The 25,969-nt window shown below is 38.1% G+C and overlaps 1 protein-coding gene across 11 annotated transcripts in view; it reads right to left on the minus strand.

Moving 5' to 3' along the window:
* The window catches only part of LOC101442922 (polypeptide N-acetylgalactosaminyltransferase 16), a 149,744-nt gene that overhangs the window by 113,832 nt on the left and 9,943 nt on the right, over window positions 1-25,969 (minus strand). For 6 of the 11 annotated variants that reach the window (XM_071213844.1, XM_058293217.2, XM_058293215.2 and 3 more), the window contains 4 exons: window positions 19,273-19,646; window positions 13,533-13,789; window positions 6,498-6,624; window positions 653-984 (listed from right to left, as the gene is read on the minus strand). Coding sequence is in view for 10 of the 11 variants with exons in the window: in XM_058293217.2 (XP_058149200.1) it covers window positions 653-984; window positions 6,498-6,624; window positions 13,533-13,789; window positions 19,273-19,599 (1,043 nt within the window). In the remaining variant the exon portion in view is untranslated. The remainder of the gene's footprint in view (window positions 1-652; window positions 985-6,497; window positions 6,625-13,532; window positions 13,790-19,272; window positions 19,647-25,969) is intronic. The other 5 variants (XM_058293213.2, XM_058293219.2, XM_058293214.2 and 2 more) reach the window with 2 other exon arrangements.

The raw sequence follows: 25,969 nt of genomic DNA on the forward strand, positions 1-25,969 counted from the left end.
TTAAACAAAGTAAATTAAAAGTAAAGAAGTTCAAGCTTAAAAATGAGGGCCATGTGGATTTATTCCTGGCTCATGCAATATTTGCTTTGATTTAATCAACCAATACCTAAAGGCACTTTGCCACAGAGACCAAACTTCCACTCCAAAGAACTTATCAGTTATTTCTGCAATGGAGGTGTAATGGTACAGGAAATTCTCAATGGTTTAGAGCTGGATACTGATCTAAATAATCAAATATCAAATAGACAAGGAATCAAATGATGCATTTCTCTGAAAAGTATGAAGCATGTTATTCATTTTCATAGCTATCCTGAAAAAAAAAACACGGAATAATAATTATACCCCTATTTATAGTGGAGAAGTTACAGATCTAAAGTCACATCAGGGTCAGTGACATAGCTAGGAATAGGACTAAGCTCCCCTCATTTCTACTTTTAAGTGTCAAAAGAAAAAAAGCAAAAGACAGGGCAAAGGAAAAAAAAAATACACAAATAAATTTAAGAACACCTCCAAATGTGACTGAAAGTAAAATTAAAGCCTGAAGAGCCTCTGCCATCTTCCCACAAGCTGTCTCCCCAGACCCAAGGTGAAACATCACACCTTTCATTGGAGACTGGGCTACCTACTCCATGTTAGGGAATAAATCAGTTACCTGGCAGAATAGCCAACCCCCAGGGGCTTTCTTTTATGTTTTCTGGGGTCTCTCCCTTGGTCGTTGCCTGGCACCATCCCACCATTCTTATTCCTCTTATTTCTTGGCTTCTGCTGAGATTCACTTGCTTCCCCATTAATCTCTTCTCTCAATCTGCTAATTCCTTTGCTTCGGAATGGGATGTCTACCACATCCAGGCATTTCTCCAAGACTTTTCTCCAACCAATGCAGCCTTCGTTTTCTTCTATAGTCAAATTCCTAGAGAAAGGGTATCCAAGAAGATGGAGAAAGAGAGCCACTGAAACCTGGGCATCCCTGGCAGCATAAATTACCTGAAGAGAAAAGTTAGAGATCAGTGGAATCTGGGAGGCAAACCAAAGAGAGCACGCTTCAAAGTCAATCACAAAGACAATAGAGACCTTTGAGGATATTAATTCAAAATGTACAAAAAAACCTAGGCACCATGTACTTTATAAAAAGTTTTTATTATGAAAGATTTCAAATTATACAACAGTAAATAGGATAGTAAAATGAACTCACATTCCCTGTGTATGCTTTTAACTAAAATAGCCAAAATAATGTATTACTCTAAATGTTTAAAAAATACTGATTTATACACAACAGTGGAGTTTCTTTTTGTCTGCTGCCAAACCAGCCAGAAAGATTTTTCTCAAGTTTGGAGAGACGGTAGTTAACAAAGATCTGACAATTACTACATGGAATTCACTCATCCTCTAAAGCAACTGAAACCAAGACTCATTAAGAGGCCTGTGTGACTACCAATCAGAAATGACCTGCTATCCCAATTAAGATGTTGAAAATAAAACAAACAGGTTTCAAATATGAATCTCATATCAAAAGTCACAAGGAGAAAGAAAGGAGAGAACATCACCATGTGACATAAGGCAGGGTTACAGAGCCAAGGAACCCCCAAGAATGGCTAAGAGCCAGTACCCAGAGTGTTACAGACTTTGGGAATACATACAGCCTTGCTGATGCCTCAATGTATAAATGGCCAATAAGCACATTTGATGCTCAATACCATTAGTCATTAGGGAAATGCAAATCAAAACCACCATGAGATATAATATCACACCCACTTGGATGGCTCTATTCAAAAAGACAGGCAATAACAAGTGGGGCAAAGATGTAAAAAACTGGAACCCTTATATATTGCTGGAAGGAATATAAAATGGTATAGAGACTGTGAAAACAGCACTTTGAAAAAAGCAGTTCCTCAAATGACTAAACATAGAGTTACTACATGAACAGGCAATTTCACTCCTAAGTACATACCTAAGAGAAATGAAAATATACATCCACATAAAAACTTGTGCACAAATGTTCACAGCAGCATTACTCATAATAATAAAAAACACAAGCAACCCAAAAGTCCATCAGCTAAGGAATGGATAAACAAACTGTGGTACATCCATACAATAGAATACTATTTGGTAATGAAAAGGAATGAAGGACTGATAAATGGATGAACCACAAAAACATGCCAAATAAAAGAAGTTGGTCACAAAAGACCACATATTATATGATTCCATTTATATGAAATGTCTGGAATAGGCAAATCTATAGAGACAGAAAATAGATTAGTGGTTACCTAGCCCTAAGGAAATTGGAGAAAATAGGAAAGAGTGTTAATGGGTAATAGGTAATGAAATTGTTCTAAAATTGATTGTGGTGATGGCTGCATGACTCTGTAAATATGCTAAGACATGCTTAAATGTATGAATTTTATTGTATATAAATTATATCCCAATAAAGCTGTTAAAAAAAGACAAAGAAACCAAGGCAAAAAAGAAGTAACTTACTCAAGAACACAGCATCAGAAAGAGTATAGAGAACAAACTCGATAATTTAATTCCTAATACAAAACTCTGTCAAAGGATAATATAAACCTGAAGATACTAAGTATTAATAATCTTTCCATTAACATTTTGGAAGAATGAACAAGTGGTAACTGATTAAGCATACTAGAAAAGCCTATAGAGAATGGTAAGCCAAAAAACAAGTCAATTTGAGCTACAGAGACCTGAAAGGCTAAGGACTGGGAGGCACCAGGCATCTCTGACTGCAAGCTTACTAGTAAGGGTGAAAACAAGAGGATTAAGTGAATGTCTCTATAAAGAACACTTACAACTCCAGATCTCCTCTCTTACATTACAAAGCCATGCAATTACAACATCCCTACCCTAAAGAAGAGCAGAAATTTAAAGAGTTGAACAGTTAAACCACAGAGGATCTAGGCTTTGTGATACCAGATACAACCAAGGATAAAACGCCACTGAAAAAAAGGGTATATTGCAAAAGCGTACATAGTGAATGATAAGCCTACCAGCCCCTTTCCCTTCTCTGCTACCAGAACATAGGCAGGGGACTTATATCTCTCAAACAGAAGACTAGAAGACTCATCTCTGGAAAAACTAAGTAGCCTGAGAGAAAAGATTTACAGTTATTGACATTTGATTATAACCCGTAGATACTGACAATGAAGCCCACTGGTCCTAAAGCCCTGGCCATACGTGCTATGCTAATTTACGTCAAATTTAAAATTTTATTTTCTTCATTTTCTAAAATCTCATTAAATATATTTATAAATAGAATAAAAATATGCAAAATTAAAATTAAAAAATGATTAATGAGAGTGGAAATTCTGAATTCACATATTACCGATCACAGATTTGGTTTCAAAGTTGGTAGCAATTAACTTTCCCCACTCAACCCTAAATTTTTATTTTCAAGTTTTTAAACCTATAGAAAAGTTAAAATAATGATACATGGACATTCATATACTTTTCAACTACATTTATAATTGTCAACATTTTATTACATTCGGTTTTTTTCTTTGTAATCTATATACTGCATGCTCACTTTTTTTTTCTGAACGCATTTTAGGTTGCATCTAAATACTTCCACCTGTATCTCCTAAGAACAAGGACACTCTCCTCCATAATCACATGATTATCACAGCCAAGAACTTTAATGCTGATATAACACACTGACAGAACATTAGCTAATATAGAGTTCTATTGCATTGTGTCCAAATGTCTTTTAAAGGTGTTTCAGGATTTAAGATCCCTGATTCAAGATCAGATCCAATAAAGAATTACACATTGCATGTAGCTGCCACTTCCGATCAAATTTTTTTTTTGATAACAGCTTTATTGAGATATAGTTCATGTAGTATACAATTCGCCTATTCAAAGTGCGAAATTCAGTGTTTTTTTAAAAGTATATTGACAAGATTTGTGCAACCATCACCACAATCACTTTTAGAACATTTTCATCACCCCCAAAAGAAACATAGTACCCATTAGAAGTTATCTCCCATTTCTCCCCAGTTCCCCTAGCCCTAAGCAATCACTAATCTACTTTCTGTTTCTGTACATTAGCCTATTCTGGGTATTTCATATCAATGGAATCAGACAATGTATGGTCTTTTGTGAATGTCTCTTTTTACTAAGCATAACGTTTTAAAGGTTCATCCATGTTGTAGCATGTATCCTTTTTATTGCCAATAATATTCCATTGTATGTATATATATATTATTTATTCACTCATCAGGTGATGGATCCCATCAGCTTTTTAATGCCTCTTTTTTTTTCTTTTTACGGAGGTACGGGGGATGGAACCTGGTACCTCCTCAATGCACCAGTGGTGAAGCCCAACCACTGAGCTATACCAGCTCCACAATGCCTCCTTTTAAAATATGAATGGACAGCCAAGTATTTAAACCTTTAAGAGAAAACTTCGACTTGAAAGACAGAGACCAAAACAAACATTTTATAAAAAAGGAATTCAGAAGAAAAAGAAGCAATGCAGGGAGCAGAAGGAAACTTCAGAAATCTTTAATACACAAATCAGAGAAGAGATTATATCCATTACACAAAAACAGAAAGCTATTTTTAAAATGAATATTCATGTATGATGCTGGATAGGATTCTGGACCAGAAAGAAAATGGAGACATTGTTCAGACAGTTGGTGAAATCTGAATGAGTTCTGTGTTTTAAAATTATACTGTATTAATATTAGTTTTCTGATTGGGAGGACTGCATGAAGGTTATAGAAGAACATACATGTTTGGGGGAAATACACAGTGAAACACTTAAGTGATATGGCATCATGTCTACAACTTGCTCTCATATTGATCAGAAAAAGTAACAGAAAGGGAGAGAGAGAAGGAATGGGTATGGTGAATGTTAACAATTGGGAAATCTGGTTTAAGGAGATAAGAGAATTCTTGCACTCCCCTTGTGACTTTTATGTATGTATCAAATTATTTTAAAATAAGATAATTTAAAAAAAAAAAGAGTATTCAGAAAAGGCCAAGGAGCTCTTTTAATTAAAATTCAATACAAATATTGGAAGATAAACTTGAGGACATTTCCCAGAATGTAAAACAAAAAAGACAAAGATGGAAAACAGGACAGAAAATTTTAAAAAATCAGAGGATCAGTTTAAAGGTCCAACATCTCTTCTTCTAGAAACAGAAAAAAAGATAGGAAATTTTCAAAGAAACAGTCTGAGAGGAACTTCCTGAACTGAAAGACATGAGCTTCCAGATTCAAAGGACTCAATGAATTCTTGTGCAATGAATGAAAAATGGCGTACACTAATATATATCACGATGTATTTGAAAAAACTAAGGATAAAAAGACTATCTTCCAGAGAAAAAACAAGTCAACACTAGAAGCTAAAAGATAATGAGCAATGCTCTTAAGGAAAATGATTTTTAACCTAAAATTCTACACTTAGCCAAACAAGTGGTTAAGAGAGAGGGAGGCCAAATATATTTTCAGACATGCAGGGGGTAATAAATTAACTTCCATGCTCCCTTTCTCAGAAAGCTATTACATATGTATTCCACCAAAATAAGAAAGGAAAAAGACATGTAATCTATAAAACAGAATTTATTATAGAAGAAAGGTAAAGGGAATTCCCAGGCTGATGGTAAATACAAATTCCAGGTGGAGAGATGGACAGCAGGCCTGGAATTCAATCAGTCCTGAGAGAAGCAGGATGACAGAGAGCTCTAAGGGGGATGGCTCCAATGGAACTGATATTTCTGAACCAGCACAGAGGAGATCTACAGTTCTGTTAAGGAGCCTGGGGCTGAATAGGTATATAGAAAACTAAGCAAACAAAAATATAAATGATTACTCCTGGGAAAACAAAAGCTATAAAAGGAAAAGAAACAGTTTACTCTGTGGCTCAGCTATAAATAATACCAATATATGGGATAATGAGCTAATAAAAAATGATTTACCAATATTGGGAATATGGGGAAGGGAGTGTTTAGGTGTGGGGGAATTGTAAGAGCACTAAATCTTATCTTCCATAGTAAGATGTCAAAATCTACAAATTAAAAAAAAAAATAAGAAAGAGCAATATCTGCACATAATTTAGAAATATAATGGTACTTACCAGAAAAAGAAATGGTAATTACCAGAAAGAAATAAAAATGGTTGCCTCTGAGAAGGAAGAGGAATTAAGTATGGGGAGAGGTAAGGCAGGGAAGTGTTATGTCTTGAAAGAAATCTTATAACACTATGGATTTTAAATTATGCATTTGTATTCATGATTTTTAAAATTACATTTTTTGAAATGCCTAGCATATAGTAAGTGCTCAAGAAAAAAATAGGGACTTTTAATCTTTTATTAATATTTTATTGGCATCTATATTATAGGCTACTTATCTTGAGTATCACTGGACAATAAATCTTACTTTAAGGCATCTCAGCCTAGTACTTCTATCATATTTGAGGATTAGACTTTGAAAAGCAATTATACATAAGAAGTAATGAATTCTTCATCTACTCCAATAAGAAATACCTGGTCCTCAGTAAGAGTCTCAGCATCCCAGTTGCTGCAACGAAGTAGAAGGGACTTGTCGAGTCGAAAGTTCAAAACAGTCTCAGCAAGTGATTTCAGGCTAAGCCCAGTATAGGGCAAATTGTTTCTATAAAAAATGAATAAAATCATGTATCAAAAAAGGATATAGGGAAGCAGGTGTGGTGCAAGCAGTTGGGCTCCCATCTACCATATGGGAGGTCCAGGGTTCAATGCCTGGGGCCTCCTGGTGAAGGCAAGCTGGCCCGCACAGAGTGTGGCCTGTGCGGGAGTGCCACCCCACACAGGAGTGCTGGCACCAGCAAGATGACACAACAAAGAGACATAGAAGAGAGACAATGGGAGACGTAGCAGAACAGGGAGCTGAGGTGGTGCAAAAGAATGATTGCCTCTCTCCCACTCCAGAAGGTCCCAGGATTGTTCCTGGAGCCGCCTAGTGAGAACAGAAGCACACAGAGAAGAAAGCACAGTGAATGGACACAGAGAGCAGACAATGGAGGGAGGGGGAAGGGAAGAGGGAAGGGAGGGGAAGGGAGATGGGGCAATAAATAAATCTTTTAAAAAAATGGATATAGGATATGAGTAACAGGCAATCTTAAAAAGACTATATAAATGGCTAATAAACAGATGAAAAGATATTCAATCATTAGAAATCAAAGAAAATAAAGCAAAAATAATACACAATTTCTCAACTATTATATTGCAAAGATTTTTAAAAAATAGCTAGCATAGGTGGAGTATGAAGAATCAGGCAATTAAGCTAAAATTTGTGAAATGTACATTCTTAAAAACTTTATGGAAAACAGTTTAACAATAAATAGCTATCAAAATTTTTAAAGAAAATATGTTTGAATATGAAAGTTCTCCAATCCAGCAAGTCCACTTCTAAGAATTCAACCTAAGGACAAACACATGTAAAAGGTCTTCACTGCAGCACTATTTATAGTGGCAAAGAACTGGAAACAACCGAAATGCCCATCAATAGATGACTGGTTAAATATCCATGCAATGAAATTCCATATAGCTATTAAAAATAGGAGTGGATATCTATATTTATTAATGTGAAAAGATGTGCATGACATTAAGTTAAAAAAATTCCATGAAATAAAACATACACTATGGTCCCATTTACGTTAAATATATTTTAAGTAACAAATGTGTATATGTGATTCTAGGTATGTGTGAGAGGAAGCAAAAAGAGATAACTAGAAGGACATTAATCAAATGTCGGTGGTGATATTCACTCTGAGTGTGGAGTTTCACGTGATTTTATCTCTTCTTTACACTCTTCTATATTTGAATCTGCTACTCTTCATCTATTACTTTTCAAATTAAAAAAAAATAAGGCTAGGGAAGCGGATGTGGCTCAACTGATACAGCATCTGCCTACCATATAGAGAGTCCAGGGTTCAAATCCAGGACCTCCTGGCCCGTGTGCTGAGCTGGGCCACACACAGTGCTGCCAAGCACAAGGAGTGCACTGCCACGCAGGGGCAGTGTAGGGGAGCCCCATGCACAAGGAGTGCACCCCGCAAGGAGAGCCGCCCTGTGCAAAAAAAGTGCAGCCCATCCAGGAGTGGCACTGTACACACAGGATGACGCAACAAAAAGAGCACAGATTATCCGTGCTGCTGACCAGAATGCAAGTGGACACAGAGAGCAGACAACAAGAAGGTGAAGGGAGAGAAATACATAAAAATAAATTAAAAAAAAAAAGTCTATTTCACTAAGGCAGGGAAGGTACAATAAAACCAAATAATAACCTATTCATTCTGATCTTTGAACACCTTCTGATTAAAATAGCTCCAGGGTGGTGAAAATTTTAGTTTGTCCAAGGACTGGAGACTCCTACCAAGAGATAAGTGCAGATAAAGAACATTGGTCTACAAAAGCAGAGCTGACTTCTTGGTCACCAAGTGGGAGACGAGGAGAAAGCTTGGAGTTGAAGGTTCACATTCAGCATTGCAACATGCAATATTCTCTGATACTGTAGGAAATGAAATTATTGCAAGAATTTTAAAAAGGAAGTCTTTCCTTACAAAGCAAGCAGTAAACTAATGGATCTCATTTTGCCCAAAACATGACACAAACTAAAAGTACAAAAAGTAAATGTAAAATACAAAAGGTCCTGGTTCAATTAATGTAAATTAAGGATTTGGGGGAGACATAAAAACTCTGGCTTATTAAAAATCACAAAAGTAATGAATGCTTGTTATTAAAAGTTCAAACAAGAGAGAGGTATAATGGGTAAAAAGGAGACATTCCCACCCTTCCACACTTCCACTCCTCAGGAATAACCACTCTTAATAATATGGTGTGGCCCCCTCCAGACTTTCACTATGCACAAAAAAACAGATGGTTAGACAGGGGAGTATAGTTTTATGTTATTTCTTTTTATTTGTTTTTTTTCTGCAACTTGCATTCTTTACTTAATGTATCACAGACCGCCTTCCATGACAGTAAAAACAAATGTACTTCTTTCATTCTTTTGAACAGCTGTGTAGTCTAGGATAGATATTCCATATTTATTGAAATCAATCTCCCCAGTATTTAATTTCAGTTATTTAGTTACATTTAGGTTATCAGTCTTTTTTTTTTTGTAATGTCATATTTGGGAAGGTTTTACATGTCTTGAAAAGACAAAATGCCAACTTTACCACTTTAAAATTTAACTACAGTGGGACTGTAAAATGGTGCAGCCCCTGTCGAAGACAGTTTGGCAGTTCCTCAGGAAGCTCAATACAGAACTGCCATATGATCCAGCCACTCCTCTACTAGGAATATATTCAGACAAACAGAAAACTGTGACACGAAAGACATCTGCACACTAATGTTCATAGTGGCATTATTCACAATTGCCAAAAGATGGAAGCAACCCAAGTGTCCATCAACCAATGAATGGATAAACAAAATGTGGTAGATACGAACGATGGAATACTATGCTGTAGTAAGAAGAAATGAAATTGGGATACATATGATAACATGGATGAATCCTGAAGATATTATGCTAAGTGAAGTAAGCCAGACACAAAAGGACAAATACTGCATAGTCTCATTAATATTAACTAAATGTAAAGAATAAATGCATGGAGTTAAAACCTAGAGTATAGGTTATAAGATGATAAGAGGAGGACTAGAAGGACTACTGATGCTTAATGTATGAAGAAGTTTTAATTAACTTTACTGTAAAAGTGTGGAAATGGATAGGGTTGATGGTAACACATTATAGTGAGCAGTAGCTGGTTTATAAATGGGAATGTGGCTGGAAAGGGTAGTATAGGGATGTAAATGTCAAGCGAAAGAAAGCTAGAGAATACTCTAGGGACTGAATAACAGTCAATCCAGAGGTAGATGAGAAATTGTGGTTGATGGTACAGATGGAAGTGTGTCCTTCTGTGAGCTAGAGCAGATGTATATCACTATTGCAGGGTGGTGGGAATGTGGAGAAGCATGGAAAAAATATAATTGGTATGACCTATAGACTGCGGTTAACAGAAATACTGTAATATTCATGCATCTGTGTCAAAGATGTACTGTATTAATAATGGGGAAGTATGGAAAAAGTGTGCCAAATGTACGCTGTGGACCACGGTTGGTGACCATAGTCTGATACTATCTCATAATCTGTAACAAATGTTCTGCCACAGTGTGATGTGTGGGTGAAGGGATGTTGTATGGGAATTCTACACATGTGCATGATTGTGTTAAGTTCATAACTTCTGTAATAAAAATATATTAAAAAACAATAATAGGGTGGGTTGGGGTAAAAATATACCAAATATAAGATATAGACTATACTTAGTAGTAAGATTTTGATGATATTCTTTCATAATTTGTAACAAATGTTTTACAGCAATACAAGGTGTTGGTGGTGCGGTGATGTATGGGACCCCTGTGTGATATCATGCATATTTGTTTTGTAAGTTCACAGATTTTACTATATACTTATTGATAATATATATTCATGTATAAATGATAATTTCAATAAAAAATTTTTTTAATTAAGAAAAAATTTACACAATATTCCAAAATCATGCATAAGAATCTCTATAATAGGGAGGCAGATGTGGCTCAAATGGTTGGGCTCCCATCTACAATGTAGGAGGTCCAGAGTTCGATGCCCAGGGCTTCCTGGTGAAGGCAACCTGGCCCGTGTGGTGAGCTGGCCCACACAGACAGCTGACAAAGCAAGATGACGCAACAGAAAAGGACACAGGGGAGAGACAATGAAGGACGCAGTGGACCAGGGAGCTGAGGTGGTGCAAGAGAATGATCACCTCTCTCCCACTCCAGAAGGTTCCAGGATCAGTTCCTGGAGCCACCTAATGAGAATACAAGCAGACACTGAAGAATACAAATGAACACAGAGAGCAGACAATGGAGGGAGGGGGAAGAAATAAATAAATCTTTAAAAAAAATCTCTATAATAAATCACCTTTCATTAACATGTAATAAAAGGAAGCGTATTTGGCTCAATGGACAGAGCGTCTACCTACCATATGGGAGGTCCAGGGTTCAAACCCAGGGCCTCTTGACCCATATGGTGAGCTGGCCCACGTGCAGTGCTGATGCATGCAAGAAGTGCCATGCAATGCAGTGGTGTCCCCCTGGAGGGGAGTGCCACACACAAGGAGTGTGCCCCCACAAGGAGAGCAGCCCCGTGTGAAAAAAGTGCAGCTTGCCCAGGAGTGGCACCGCACACACGGAGAGCTAATGTAGCAAGATGATGCAACAAAAAGAGACACAGACTCCTGGTGCTGCATAACAAGCAGACACAGAAGAACACAGAGCGAAAGGACACAGAGAGCAGATAACTGGGAGGGGGGAAGGGAAGAAAAATAAATAAATCTTAAAAAAAAAAAGTAATAAAAAATATAAAGAATATGAAGTAAAGAATACAGCATTACGAAAAAAACCACAACCACCTCTCCTCAAAATCAGTCAAAATTAACAACTACTCTTCACAGGCAAACATCAGAAGCAATCTAGTAGCTAATAGCGCTAAGTGTAATTCTTGTACCATGATGTCAAACTTTTTGTACTAGGGAAGTGGACGTGGTTTAACTGATAGAGTGTCTGCCTACGATATGGAGGGTCCAGTGTTCTATACCCAGGGCCTCCTGACCTGTATGATGAGCTGGTCCATGCACAGTGCTGCTGCGCACAAGGAGTGCCATGCCATGCAGGGGTGCCCCCACATAAGGAAGCCCCACGCACGAGGAGTGCACACTGCAAGGAGAGCTGCCCTGCATGAAATAAGCGCAGCCCACCCAGGAGTGGCGCCGCTCACATGGAGACCTGACGCAGTACGAGGATGCAACAAAAATGAGAGACAGTTTCCCAGTGCTGCCTGATAATACAAGTGGACGCAGAAGAACACACAGCGAATGAACACAGAGAGCAGACAATGGGGGGGAAGGGGAGAGAAATAAAATAAATAAATAAACAAATATTTGTTAAAAGAAAAAAAAAACTTCTTGTACTATAGTGTCAAAAATTTGAAATTTTACTACTTAGATGTTTAATAATGAGAATTTTAAAATTTTAATAAAATTTCAGCTTCATTCTGATATTCAGAGAAATTCATGGTAATATTCAGCCTTGGCCAAATTTTTAGTTTGACCCTTGACCATTCTGTATTTAGCCAAAAAGAGAATTCAGCATACCTCTAATTTCTGTATTTTCGTAGAGAAGACTGTAAATGCATAGAAAGTGATCAGGAAGGACAAACCAATCAGATGATGCTGTGTTCAAGGTGGCTGTGGTGATGATGACAGTAACGGTTAAAACTACACAGTACTCTCTATATGCCAAATACTGTTTCTAAGTTCTTTTCATAGTTTAACTCATTTAACCATCAAAACAACCTTATGCGATGGGAACATAATTATCTCTATTTTACAGACAAGGAAACTGAGGAACAGCAAAGTTCAGTACCTTGCCCAGGGTCACATAGCTGGTAAGTGGCAATGCCCATCCAGGCAGTCCGCTTGAGAGCTGACTCTTAGCCACTCTATACACTGTCTCTGACAGCACAGAGCAACAGCGGGCGCTTGTGGAGAGGTGGTGGCAAGGGAGGAAGGCCTGATGAAAGGCAGCTTCTGCTTCTATACTCTAAATACTTCTACAGTACTTTAATTTTTTATAGCACTTATTTTAACATACTACTTGAAAAAAAATGTATCCTTATAAGCGTTTTACTTACATAAACCAAACTAATAAATTAAAATAAAATTTCGTTGTATACTAAAAAGTTATGGTAAACACAGATTTTAATCAGTCCTGTTAGTTAGTTAATCAAATCCTACCTACAACCTTTTAGTGTCAGTGGCATCTGAGGCAGGGAGAGAGGTTGTGTTTCAGGACATGTTATTTATAAACCAGGACCTGTATATATATGTAAGAAGCTAATTGTGACCCCTTAACAAAGCAAGTTGTAATAAAATTTTCACAGGAATAGAACTCTTCCTCCCAGTCAAAGGAGGGGTTTGACCTAAAGGAGAGGGTGCAAACGCAAAAGGTTTACAAGATAGGTCAGGGTTACAGTGGAAGTGGTGCCAACTCTGGCAAATTGAATAAAGCATGCTCATCTAAGAGAACAACCACTACCTAGTCAATTGTTGCCATCTAGAACTTTGGAGCCAGTGTAGTCACATAATCTAATTTTCTAAGAGAAGGCAAAAATACAGATTTTTCCATTAAATCTTCTGGATTTAAAATAAAAATTTCATAGAAATCTTATATGGGGAGGGGGGAATCACCGGTAGCCCAAATTTCACCTGCAAGGCCATCTGTTTATAATCTGTAGCTTACAGAGATACCTTATTAGTGTTCCATTTAAAAAAGACTAGGTAAAGTTTTCTCAGAAGTTGGAATGTCTCCTCACAAATTCAATATGCATCTCAGAAGCCTCTAGTTTTCCGAAAAAATTTCCAATGTTTCATTAATGATTCCCAGTAATCTACAAATCTTAATTGCCCCATGACTACAGGTATCCAGCACTCATACAAACCGTACCTCTGCCTCATGGCTAGGTATCGAAGGTCCACATAACCCTTAACAATGAGGCCATAATCCTGTAGAAGCTTGCTGGCATCTTCTGAACATCCCACTCCAACTTTTAAAATGGTGCCATCTGCCAAAATGTCCAACAATGTTTTTGGTAATGTTTTTCCTCCATGGATCAGTTTGGGCAAGCGAACCAAGATACAGAGGCCACTTGGGGAGGCCATTTGTAGGAGTGACAGAGGACAGACTCTGCCTTCCAAGTTCACCTGCAACAGATTCACACATTAGCACAACACGAAGTACAACATGAAACTGCAGCAAACTAAAGTCTAAGAGGCCAGATTTTGTGTTCAAATCTACGGATAAGTCTGCTAACAAATGCAATGGACTCCTTGAAGCAGCAACCTAAACAAAGGAAACCAAGGGCCCAAATGCCATGACCTAAAATGTGAACTGCCTGTAAATAGTGACCAGATGACACAACCGAGCTCTGGGACACACACTGGCAGAGTTATAATAAACATGCTCATTCTGAAAGGCTAAGAAATAAAAAATTAAGGTGAAGAATGCCACAAGAGAAACTATTTTTGTACTATTTTCATTATCAAATTCTAATGTATATGCTAATCAATGCAACTCATTTACCTTATCATTACTGCCTCAAGATAGAGGATTTTTAAAAAGAGGTAGGAAATACCTACCTCTTTATGGTAAAAAAAATATGGTAAAAAAGTGATTCCTGCCAATATGTAAGTCCTGATAATACAAAGTTCTTTCTCAGCCTTTTCTAGTGATGAATGTTTAAAAAAGAAAAAAAAAAAAGATGTTATTGAGCATAATGTAGGATCCTTATATTTTAAGAGATAAAAATAACTTGATATATTACCTGATCTAGGATTAATCTTTTTGGAGTCATATATAAGTCTGAGAAACTGCTGAAAGCTAGGGAAGTTCTCCCTAGAAAAATGCACACAAAAATTTCACATACAATATCAAGGGATTAAAGATTCCCCCAAAGCAATCCATGTAACCCAGTTAAGAACCCTATAAATTCCAATCCTTCTCATTTTTAGAAGAAACTTAAAGCCTTCAGGTAAAGCAGTTTGCCAGGACTAGACAGGACTAGAACATATAAGTCCCAAACTCTAGAAGAGTAGTTCTCAACTGGGGGTGATATTGTCCCCAGGGGATATCTGGCAATATCTGGAGAAATTCTGGGTTGTCACAATTAGGGGGAGGGGGTGCTACCAGCATCTAGTGGGTAGAGGCCAGGAATCTTCACAACAAAGAACTATCTGGTCTAAGATGTCAACAGTGGGGAGGCTGAGAAACACTGCTTTAGGACAAAGTAGCCCTCTCACTAAAACTGTGTGCTAAGGCACTGCACCCACCAGGTGCCACTATGGCTACAAAGTTATTCAAGAGATGGTTTTTGGTGTAAGGAATTTATAACCCTGTAGGTAGAATAGGAGTAGGTCAAAGTGTTAAAAGTAATCAGAGGAGGGGTGTTTCACAGTTGAGGTGACCAAAATTAAAGAGGAAATAGTCAAGATCACAATGATTTGTTGTTAAAAACAAGATTCAGAAGGGCCTTGGCTCTCAACTTCTACTTCAATGCTGAGTAAAACCATGGCTGAACTTACAAAAAGTCTTAGGATTTCCCTTCTCAAGCACTGCTCTATCAACCAGGGCTATCTCCATTTATCTCAAATGAAAGCACGCCAGTTTGATATCTGAAGTATCTATTTCTTGAGGTTCAGCCAGGGTAAAAAGACCAAGAAGAGACTTGACTACTGGTTCCTATTCCATAATAATTCATCTAGATGTGCCCAAATCTCCTTTTTTATTAATGAGCAATTCTCTCCCTCTGTAATACCAGCTCTCTCCAAGAAAATGCCATGAATCTCGACTCGTCATATGTAGCACTATTACTGTGACATAAACCCCACGGCAAATTTCTAAGGCCAGATCATTCTACACCTTTACAATCAGGTTCCATTGTCTAAAAATACATTAGATACATGATAGCTAGCTAGACAGAGCTTAAATAGTGTTTCTGGACTATAGTGTTTAAATAGTGTATTATAGTAAGTTTTCCTACTAGGAATTCAAATGATTCCAATAGGTACCCATTTAATTTACATTGAGTGTATAACTGAAAGAATAATGCTTCTAGCAGAGTCAATTTGGCATAAAGAGTAAGATATCTATAGTCTTTATGTCTCAGATTTCCTTCTTTTGCTTTCTGATGTCTTTTTAGCTTGACATCATTTACAACTCAGGAAAACAGTGGCTTAGCATTGTTATATTTACTCGAAAAATATGACACATTTTAATTTCATTAGCATTATTTAACCCAGTGATTTCTAATTTTTTAAAATTAGTAAACCCACATAAAAATTGTCTGGGACACATACACTTATTACATATGCATATTTATTTATAAATTACAAACATGCAATACTGCACTAATGATTTATATACATTATCCAATATACTCAAAAGTAAACATCTTTAATGCATATAATGACTGATGAGTCATTATAGAGAAAATTTGTAATTCTTATTTAAATCCTTCAGTGATTCATTTAGAGAGCACTGATTTAAAAATTCTCCTTTTCAAAGCCGAGTGGATAATCCATTTTGGTATCATGGCTCGTAAGAAGTCCAGAGCTAATAAAACTTTCTAGAAAGGCCTATGATTCTTCCTTTGACCCCGTGATGGCAGCAGAGAGTAGAGAATGATCTGGGACCATCTTCTGGATTGGAATAGGTTAACTAGTGAGCATCCACAGTCTGTAGAGTCTGTATCAGTTAAATTTAGACCATGGCTTTGAGACAGCAAAAAGCTTGCCTTGTATAAGCCATAGAATGAAGGCCCAATATGGCTGGAGGGTAGTAAGAAGAGGATGGAAAGAGAGTAGAAGGAGACAAAATCAGAGATACTGAGAGAAGCCAGAGCATTTAAGACCTTGTAAGATGTCTGCATTTTATTCTTTTTTTTTTTAAAGATTTATTATTTATTTATTTCCCCTTCCTCCAGTTGTCTGATCTCTGTGTCCATTCGCTGTATGCTCGTCTGTGACCGCTTCTATGCTTATCAGCAGCACCGGGAATCTGTGTTTCTTTTTGTTGCGTCATCTTGCTACGTCAGCTCTCCATGTGTGCGGTGCCATTCTTGGGCAGGCTGCACTTTTTATCACGCTGGGAGGCTCTCCTTACGGGCCGCACTCCTTGCGCGTGGGGCTCCCCTACACGGGGGACACCCATGTGGCAGGGCCCTCCTTGCGCACATCAGCACTGCACATGGGCCAGCTCCACACGGGTCAAGGAGGTCCGGGGTTTGAACCGTGGACCAACCAAGTGGTAGACGGATGCCCTATCCATTGGGCCAAGTCCGCTTCCCTGCATTTTATTCTAAGCAATGGAAATATTTTAGTGACATGATATAATATACATCTTTAAAAGATCCTTTTAGTTACTATACACAACAGGGATTGTTGGGGTAGAAAAATGAAAAGTCAGGAGAATATTGTAATAGTCTAAATGAGAGATAGTTGAGGCTTAAACTAGGGAGGTAGTTAAGGAAATATAAAGAGGTGGATTCAAAATATATTTTGGAGGTAGTACTGATAATATTTCCTAAGTGGAAAGGGAAGGGTTAAAGAAAAGGGAGTGGACCCCAGGCAGTCCTGAAGCTTGGACGTGAAGAAGGATGCTCTTGGGAAAATGACTTTTGCTTCACTCAATTTTTACTGCACTAGTTATTTGCCCCTAAGTTTGGATGTATGTAGCTCCTGAAAAGATCAAGCAAGACTCAGGGAGTCAGAAAGGTATATTAACATCTCTACCCCCACTTCTCCAGGAAAAAGACAATAATAGCTTCTGAAATGTGGCAGAATTCTTACCTTGTACAGGTGATTTAACCACAATTGCACATCACCACAGGTAACTCAGGGAACTCTGGAAAACCATATCTCTATCAACAGTGTGCTACATTATTTCTTGTTTTATGTAACTGTTTCTTTGAATTTCCATATATTTTGCCATTAAAGAAACTTAACACACTATAACTGCCTGTTTGTGCCTTCAATCATTTTGCTACCTATTGAACAATCACTTAGGAAGAATGTCTCCTAGATTCTAATCTTAAAGGTGGTAAGACTCAGGTTTGGGAAGACAGATTTGAGAAGAAAAATCAAGAGTTCTTTTAGAAGCAAATTAAATTTGAAATGATTTAAGACATTGAAGGGGAAATGTAGGCAGGTGGATATGAAAAGTTGTAGCTCTAATTTTGAGAGTCATCAGCATATTGATCACATTTTGAAAAATACATATTCCAAGTTTCTCTTTTAAGAACTGGATAAGCCTCAGACAGGTGTTCCTAAAGACTCTAGAGACATCCAGACACTACAGGCAAGGCAGGTAACTCCACGAAATCAGCACCCCTTCAGTGGGCCTTACCTTGGAATATATGATAACCTATTTCCCCAATTTAACAGAGTTAGATTCCTTTATAATTTCCCTACTGATTCTTCTACCCCTTTTATTTGAACCTAATTTACCATATAGGAGATCCAGGGTTCAATGTGGTGAAGCTGGCCAATGTACAGTGCTGATGCACACAAGGAGAGCTGTGCCATACAAGGGTGTTCCCCGCATAGGGGAGCCCCACGAGGAGGAGCGCACCCCATAAGGAGAGTCGCCCCATGCGAAAAAGGTGCAGCCTGCCCAGAAGTGGGGCCACACACATGAAGAGCTGACGCAGCAAGATGATGCAACAAAAAGAGACACAGATTCCTAGTGCCGCTGACAAGAATAAAAATGGACACAGAAGAACACACGGCAAATGGACACAGAGAGCAGACAACTGGGGGGGGCGGTGTAAGGGAGAGAAATAAATAAATAATAAATCTTTTAAAAAAAAAGAAGAGTCAACTAGAGGTAGGAGACTCTAGTAGTTAAAAAAAGCCCTGGTTTCAAATGCTGGTTACTAGCTTAATGGCCTTGGACAAATAACTAAACGTTTTTAAGCCTCTATGTCCAATCTACAAAGTATGAATAATAATATCTTCGTACATAGGGTTACTGTGAAAATTAAATGAGATGCAGACAAAACAGCATAGTAGATGACTTACAGTAAACAATGTTTTAAATGTTAACTGTTATCTTTAAAATCCTAATTTGAGAAATAATTTAACTTAAATAGACAACCTTAACTATCTTCTCTATAGTATCTTTGTTAAAATATTATAAAAATATTAATAGTAGCTAATATTTAATGAGTACTTACTGTATGTTAAAATTGTGCTGAAGCCTTTTCAGAGGTTACATATTTGAATCCTTAGAAAAGGCCGTGGAGGCAGTACCATATGATTTCTATTACAAAAAAGTAAATTGAAACTCAGAGAAGGTAAATAACCTGTTCAAGGTCACAGAATGGTAAGTCGTGAAAACAAACTCACAGAGGTCTGTCTGATTCTGGAATCCATGATCTTAAATACTCATCATCCTAAGAAGAATAGCAGCTTCTCTTTCTGATAAAATCTACTTATAAGCAAGTTGAGAATAAGCTCATTCTCTCTTTTTTAGGAGGTACCGGGGATGGAACCGAGGACCTTGTACATGGGAAGCAGGCACTCACCACTGAGCTACATTTGTTCCCTAAAGCTCATTCCTTTTTAACCTTCCAAGGCCTCGAGCTAAAAAAGTAGAAAAAAATTTTTTTTTTTCCTTTTTAAAAACTTACCCACTCACAATCGATTCCAAGTACTGGAAAATCTTCTAAGTCACTCCTAAGCAAGGGCTCAATTTGATCCCACTCCTCCTCCTGAGACACAGTCACTACCTTTGCTTCGAGGATCCTCTCCTCCCACGAGGCTCTGGGGACAATGGAGAGCAGCTGGTTCTCTTCTGGAGGGGGCAGCTCTCTACTGCCTGGCCCATTCCGAGGCTGCTGGGTTACACGGCTTGTTTTACTTCTCCGGCGCTGGATGCCTTTCCACAGGACAAACCCTCCCACAGCCAAACCTAGAAGGGTGGTCACTGTCAAAGCCACTAAATTCTGTCTAGGCATCTTCAACTTTTCTGCTGTTCAGGAAAGCATATAACTAATCCCACAATCTGCAAAACAAATGGCAAAAAAATATCTATATATACATATATATAGCATAAGCCTGTATGTAAACAAGTTTTCCGGTAAAAAGTGTTCACTTAAAATTCATGTGCACACAAACTAAAAAATTTCCTGCAAATTTCTACATGATATAGTAATACTTTTCCTTCTTCCCTTTTGTACTTTCTGTACTCCCTCTGTTAACTTCCTCCTCACCCCACACCCCCTCAAAAAAAAAAAATCCTGCAAGAGCCCCCTAAGCAGAATAGCTACCACAAAACTAGTTCACATCAGCAAGTTGTTGAGGAGATATTTTTACTTTTCAGGAGGTGTGGCCAGTATGGGCTAGAGGAGACAGGTTTGAGTAAACACTTTCCTGTTGCTAAGGTAGGGCAGTGCAAAAGGGAGGAAGGGATCAGAAAAGTAAAAGAAAAGGGCAGATCTTATATAGAGAGATATCCAAGAGGAGGCTGCAAATTGAAATGTCCACAGGATCAGGCAGGTTATTGCAAAAACTGAAGCAAACCAAGCGTAAGAAAACCAATACAGATAAACCCAATTAACTATGTAAGAACAGTGTTCATTTCTACCACAAAACAGTGCCATTTCCATTTTTCTTATTATACATGGCTTTTTCTACCTATCTTTTGTGAATACATTCTTGATAGAGAGATGAGTATACATTATTATTTCTGTACTATAAAAAAATAAAGCAACACAAGAAGAACTAATGAAGAAATAAAAAAGAAACAAGAAAAAGAAGTAAAGCAACAGTAAAAGCGTGACAAATAGCAACTGGCCCTCAACGTTAAGTGATGGAAAGAAAATATGGAGGGAAGCGGAAGTGATTCAAGCGATTGAGCTCCCACGTACCACATGGAAGGTCCTAGGTTTGGCTCCTGGTCCCTCCTAAAGAAAATGAGCAAGACAGCAAGCTGATGTGACAGGCAGGCACAGAGAGCTGATGGAACAAGGTGATGAAGCAAGAAACAAGAGGAAAACGTAATGAGAACCACAACAAAGCAGGGAGCGGAGGTGACTCAGGCTATTAGACACCTCCCTCCCACGTCAGAGGTCCTGGGTTCAGTTCCTGATGCCTTCTGAAAAGAAGATGAGCAGGCAACAAACAGACAGAGCAAATGCAAACAATGAGGGGGTGGGGCAAACAAAAACAATTCCAGGCTCTGAACAATCCATCTGTGGGCTCTGGCCTAAAACCTAGGGAAGCAGACATGGCTCAACTGATAGAGCATCCGCCTACCATATGGAAAGTTCAGGGTTCGACACCCAGGGCCTCCTGACCCATGTAGTAAGCTGGCCCACGTGCAGTGCTACTATGCACATGAAGTGTCATGCCACGCAGGGGCGCCCCTGCATAAGGATGCTCCACGCACAAGAAGTGCGCCCCGCAAGGAGAGCTGCCCCGCATGAAAAAAGCACAGCCCGCCCAGGAGTGGTGCCGCACACATGGAGAGCTGATGCAGCAAGATGATGCAACAAAAAAAGAAGGGACGCAGCTGCCTGACAATGCAAGTGGATGCAGAAGAACACGCAGTTGAAACTTTAAAAATAATAATAATAAAATAAAACCTATACTGTCCAAAGTCAGAGCAATCTGCTGGACCTGCTTATACTTCCCTATGGCTAAGGGTTTCCCAGAGAACGTGTACCATTGTTATCACCTTTCAAAAGTTTCAAAACAAATTTAAAAAAATAATTTAACATTTATGACAATTTCAGTAGAGATATTCAGCCACTGGAGAAGAAAAATGGGAAATAAAATGAATATAATAGCTATGCTGTTTTAAAAATATTTATTCTAGAAATTGTGCTAAATACTTTACATGAACTTTCTCCTATACTTTTTTTTTTACTGGATACATATAAACATTTTTTTTGAAGCATACTATATGTTGCGCAATATATTTGGTCCATAGTAATGTAGTCAAACAGCAATTGTCCTTTTGCTTCACTCAATGTAATGTCCTCCAGGTTCATTCATGTGTCATATGCTATGACTTCATTTCTTCTTACAGCTACATAATATTCCAGCATATGAATAGACCACAGTTTATCAGTTCATCTGTTGAAGGACACGTGGGTTGTTTCCAAATTTTGGCAATCATGAATAATGCTGCTATGAACATTAGTGTATAGATGTCTGTTTGTGGCACTGCTCTCAGTTCTTCTGGGTATATAGCCAGTATTGCAGGGTCACGTGGCAACTCTATATTCAACTTCTTTAGGAACTGCCAAACAGTCCTCCACAGTGGCAGTACCATTCTGCATTCCCACAAACAGTGAATAAGTATTCCTATCTCTCCACATCCTCTCCAACATTTATAGTTCTCTGTCTTTCTAACAGTGGCCATTCTGATAGGTGTGAAATAATATCTCATTGTAGCTTCGATTTGCACTTTCCTAATCATTAGTGATGCTGAGCATTTTTCATGTGTTGTGTTTTTTTGCCATTTGTATTTCTTCTTTGGACAAATATCTATTCAAGTCTTTTGCCCATTTTTTAATTGAGTCGCTTGTCTTTTTATTGTTGAGTTGTAACATCTCTGTATATATCCTGGATATTAAACCCTTATTGGATATGTGATTTCCAAATCTTTTCTCCCATTGAGTTGGCTGTCTTTTCACCCTTTTGACAAAGTCCTGTGAGGTACAAAAGTGTTTAATTTAAGGAGGTCCCTTTTATCTACTTTTTCTTTTGTTGCATGTGCTGTGGCTGTAAGGTCTAAAAAATCACCACCTATTACAATGTCTTGAAGATGTTTCCCTACATTTTTCTTTCTAGTATTTTTATGGTCCTGGCTTTTATAGTTAGGTCTTTGATTCATTTTGAGTTGATTCTTGTATAGGGAGTGTGATAGGGGTCCTCTTTCATTCTTTTGGTTATAGATATCTAGTTTTCCCAGCACCATTTGTTGAAGAGACTGTTTTGTCCTGTTAACATTAACTTGGAAGATTTTCAAAAACCACTTGACTGAATAGGTAAGGGTTTATTTCTGGGTTCTCAATTCTATTCCACTGATCGATGTGTCTATCTTTATGCCAGTACTATGCTGTTTTGACCACTGGAGCTTTGCAGTAAGTTTCAAGGTCAGGCAATGAAATTCCTCCCATGTTGCTCTACTTTTTTAGAATACTTTTGGCTATTTGGGTGCACTTTCCCTTCCAAATGAATTTGATAATTGCCTTTTCTAATTCTGTAAAATAAGCAGTTGGGATTTTGATTGGTATTGCTTTGAATCTATAAATATCATGATATTTATTCTTCCAATCCATAAACACATAGAATGATTTTCCATTTGTTTAGGTCTTTTAAAATCTCTTTTAGCATTGTTTTGTAGTTTTCTGCATACAGGTCCTGTATTTTTTGGTTAAATTAATTCTGAGGTATTTGAGCATTTTCGTTGCTATTGAAAATGGAATTTTCCCCAATTTCCCCCTCAGATTGTTCAGTGCTAGTATACAAAAACATTACTGATTTATCCATGTTGATCTTGTATCCTGCCACTTTGCTGAACTCATTTATTAGCTCAAGTAGCTTTGTTGTGGGTACTTAAGAATTTTCTAAGTACAGGATCATTTTTTTTTCTTGTCTAATTACTCTAGCTAGAACTTCTAGTACAATGTTGAATAACAATGGTGACAGTGGGCATCCTTGTCTTGTTATTGATCTTAGAGGGAAAGCTTTCAATCTTTCCCCATAGAGTATGATGTTGGCTGTGGGTTTTTCATATATGCCTTTTATCATATTCAGGCAGTTTCCTTCTATTCCTATCTTGTGAAGTGTTTTTATCAAAAAAGGATGCTGGATTTTGTCGAAGGCCTTTTCTGTATCAATTGAGATGGTCATGTGTTTTTTTTCCTGGTGTATTATGTTGACTGATTTTCTTATGTTGAGCCAGTCTTGCATACCAGGAATAAACCCCACTTGGTCATGATGTATAAGTCTTTTGATATGCTGTGGATTCAATTTGCAAGTATTTTGTTGAGAATTTTTGCATCTATTTTCATTAGAGACCTGTTCTCTAATTTTCTTTTCTGTAATATCTTTATCTGGCTTTGGTATTAGAGTGATGTTGGCTTCATAAAACATGTTGGGTAATTTTCCCTCCTCTTCAACTTTCTGAAAGAGTTTAAACAGGATTCATGTTAAATCTTTTTGAAATGCTTGGTAGAATTCACCTGTGAAGCCATCTGGTCCTGGACTTTTCATTGCTGGGAGATTTTTGAAGATGGATTTAGTCTCCTTAAATGTGATTGGTTTCTTAAGTTCTTGTATTCTTGTAGTGTCTGTGTAGGTTGGTTGTACATTTCTAGGTATTTGTCCATTTCATCTAGGTTGTCTAGTTTGTTGGCACACAATTTCTCATAATATCCTTTTATGATTCTTTTTTTCTGTGAGGTCAGTTGTAACTTCCCCCCTTTCATTTCTGATTGTATTTATTTGCATCTTCCCTCCTTTTTTCTTTGTTAGTCTTGCTAGGGGTTTGTCAATTTTATTGATCTTTCCAAATAACCAGATTTTGGTTTTGTTTTCATTTTGTTTTTTTGTTCTTAATTTCATTTGTTTCTGCTCTAATCTTTATTATTTCTTTCCTTCTGCTTGCTCTGGGATTGGCTTGCTGTTCTTTTTCTTTACTTTTTTTTAAAAAGATTTATTTTTTATTTCTTTCCCCTTCCTCCCTGCCCCCAGTTGTCTGCTCTCTGTGTCCACTTGCTGAGTGTTCTTCTGTGTCCACTTGTATTCTTGTCAGCAGCACCAGGAATCTGTGTGTCTTTTTGTTGTGTCATCTTGCTGTGTCAGCTCTCCATGTGTGTGGCACCACTCCTGGGCAGGCTGCACTTTTTTCGTGAGGGGCAGCTCTCCATAAGGGGCACACTCCTTGCGCGTGGGGCTCCCCTATGTGAGGGATACTTCTGTGTGGCACAGCACTCCTTGCACGCATCAGCACTGTGCATGGGCCAGTTCACCACACGTGTCAGGAGGCCCTGGGTTTCAACCTTGGGCCTCCCATGTGGTAGGCAGTCGCCTTATCCATTGGGCCAAATCTGCTTCCCATGAAACATGTGTTGTTGGGTTTTGTATTGTCATTCAACTTTCTGAGCCCCTGCTCTATTTTTTCCATCCTTTTCTCTCTTGAATTTTAGCTGTTCTGTCTTCAGTATCACTTATTCTTTCTTCTATCATTTTGAGTCTGCGGTTGTATGCCTGAAATGTGTTTTTTATCTCACCTACTGTGTCTTTCATTCCCATGAGCTCTGTTACTTTTCTGTTCAGGATTTCAAATTCTTCTTTGTGCTCACTCAATGTCTTCTTGATGTCATTTATCTTTTTGAACATATTGTCTTTTACTCATTAACTTGGTATTGGAAATTTGTGTGCATCTCACTGATAAGTTCTCTCAAATTCTGCATCTCTTCTAGGACTTAAAAAATTCCTTTTTTTTTTTTTTTTTTTTTTGAGCCATATCTTCTATTTTCTTAGTATGGTTTCTAATTTTTTGCTGATATCTAGGCATCTGATTTTGATATAGTTTACTCAGATGCTCTATTTCTTTCCCTTTTATAGGGATTTAGTGGCAGGTGGCTATGTGTTACCACTGCTATTTGATTCTTGGCTTGACCTGGATTGTTAGGATTGTCCTGCTGGTTGCTCACATCTGTGCACTGGACCCAGTATTGGTTGCAGAATCACTTCCTAGGGCCTTGGGGAGGGAGGCTATAGAGGTCAGACAAAGCCTCTCCTACTTATTTTTAGTTTTCTTGCATGCACTTCCTTAGTCTGCCAGCAGATGGTGCTCTTTGACAGCTCTCAGTTCAATGCCTGGTAGGAGTGTATGTGTTGCAATACAGACCAGATCAATGTGATAGACATTCCTGTCTGGAGGCTATGAGGCTTGTAATTCAAACTTTCTCTGAGACAGTTCTCCAGCCTTCTTTGGCAGTCCCCTCCCTTTTCCTGGGTTGGAAATATTTCCACTCCCCTCTGAGTCCTCAACAATCAGTCCCTTTTATTAGAGGAGGAGATTGGGAGGGTTGTGTATGTTTAGCCCCTTGTGCACTCCAAGACAAACAATGGTGCAGCTCCACCCAGCCTGGAAGGGCTCCTGGGACACAGCAGACCAAATTTGTGAGTCAAAAGCTGAGTCAGCCTTAGGCTATGTCCCTCTTTCTCCACTTTCCTGAGGCATCCTCAACAATTAGTCCCAGCTAGAAGAGAGGGAGGTTAGGACGATTGGATTTCCCCAGTCCTTCCCTGGCTCCCAGGATAAACCAGTATGTGGTCCCACCTGGCCTGGATGGGCTCACAGGA

This window comes from Dasypus novemcinctus, chromosome 3 (genome assembly GCF_030445035.2).
Source record: "Dasypus novemcinctus isolate mDasNov1 chromosome 3, mDasNov1.1.hap2, whole genome shotgun sequence".
Lineage (NCBI taxonomy): Eukaryota > Metazoa > Chordata > Mammalia > Cingulata > Dasypodidae > Dasypus > Dasypus novemcinctus.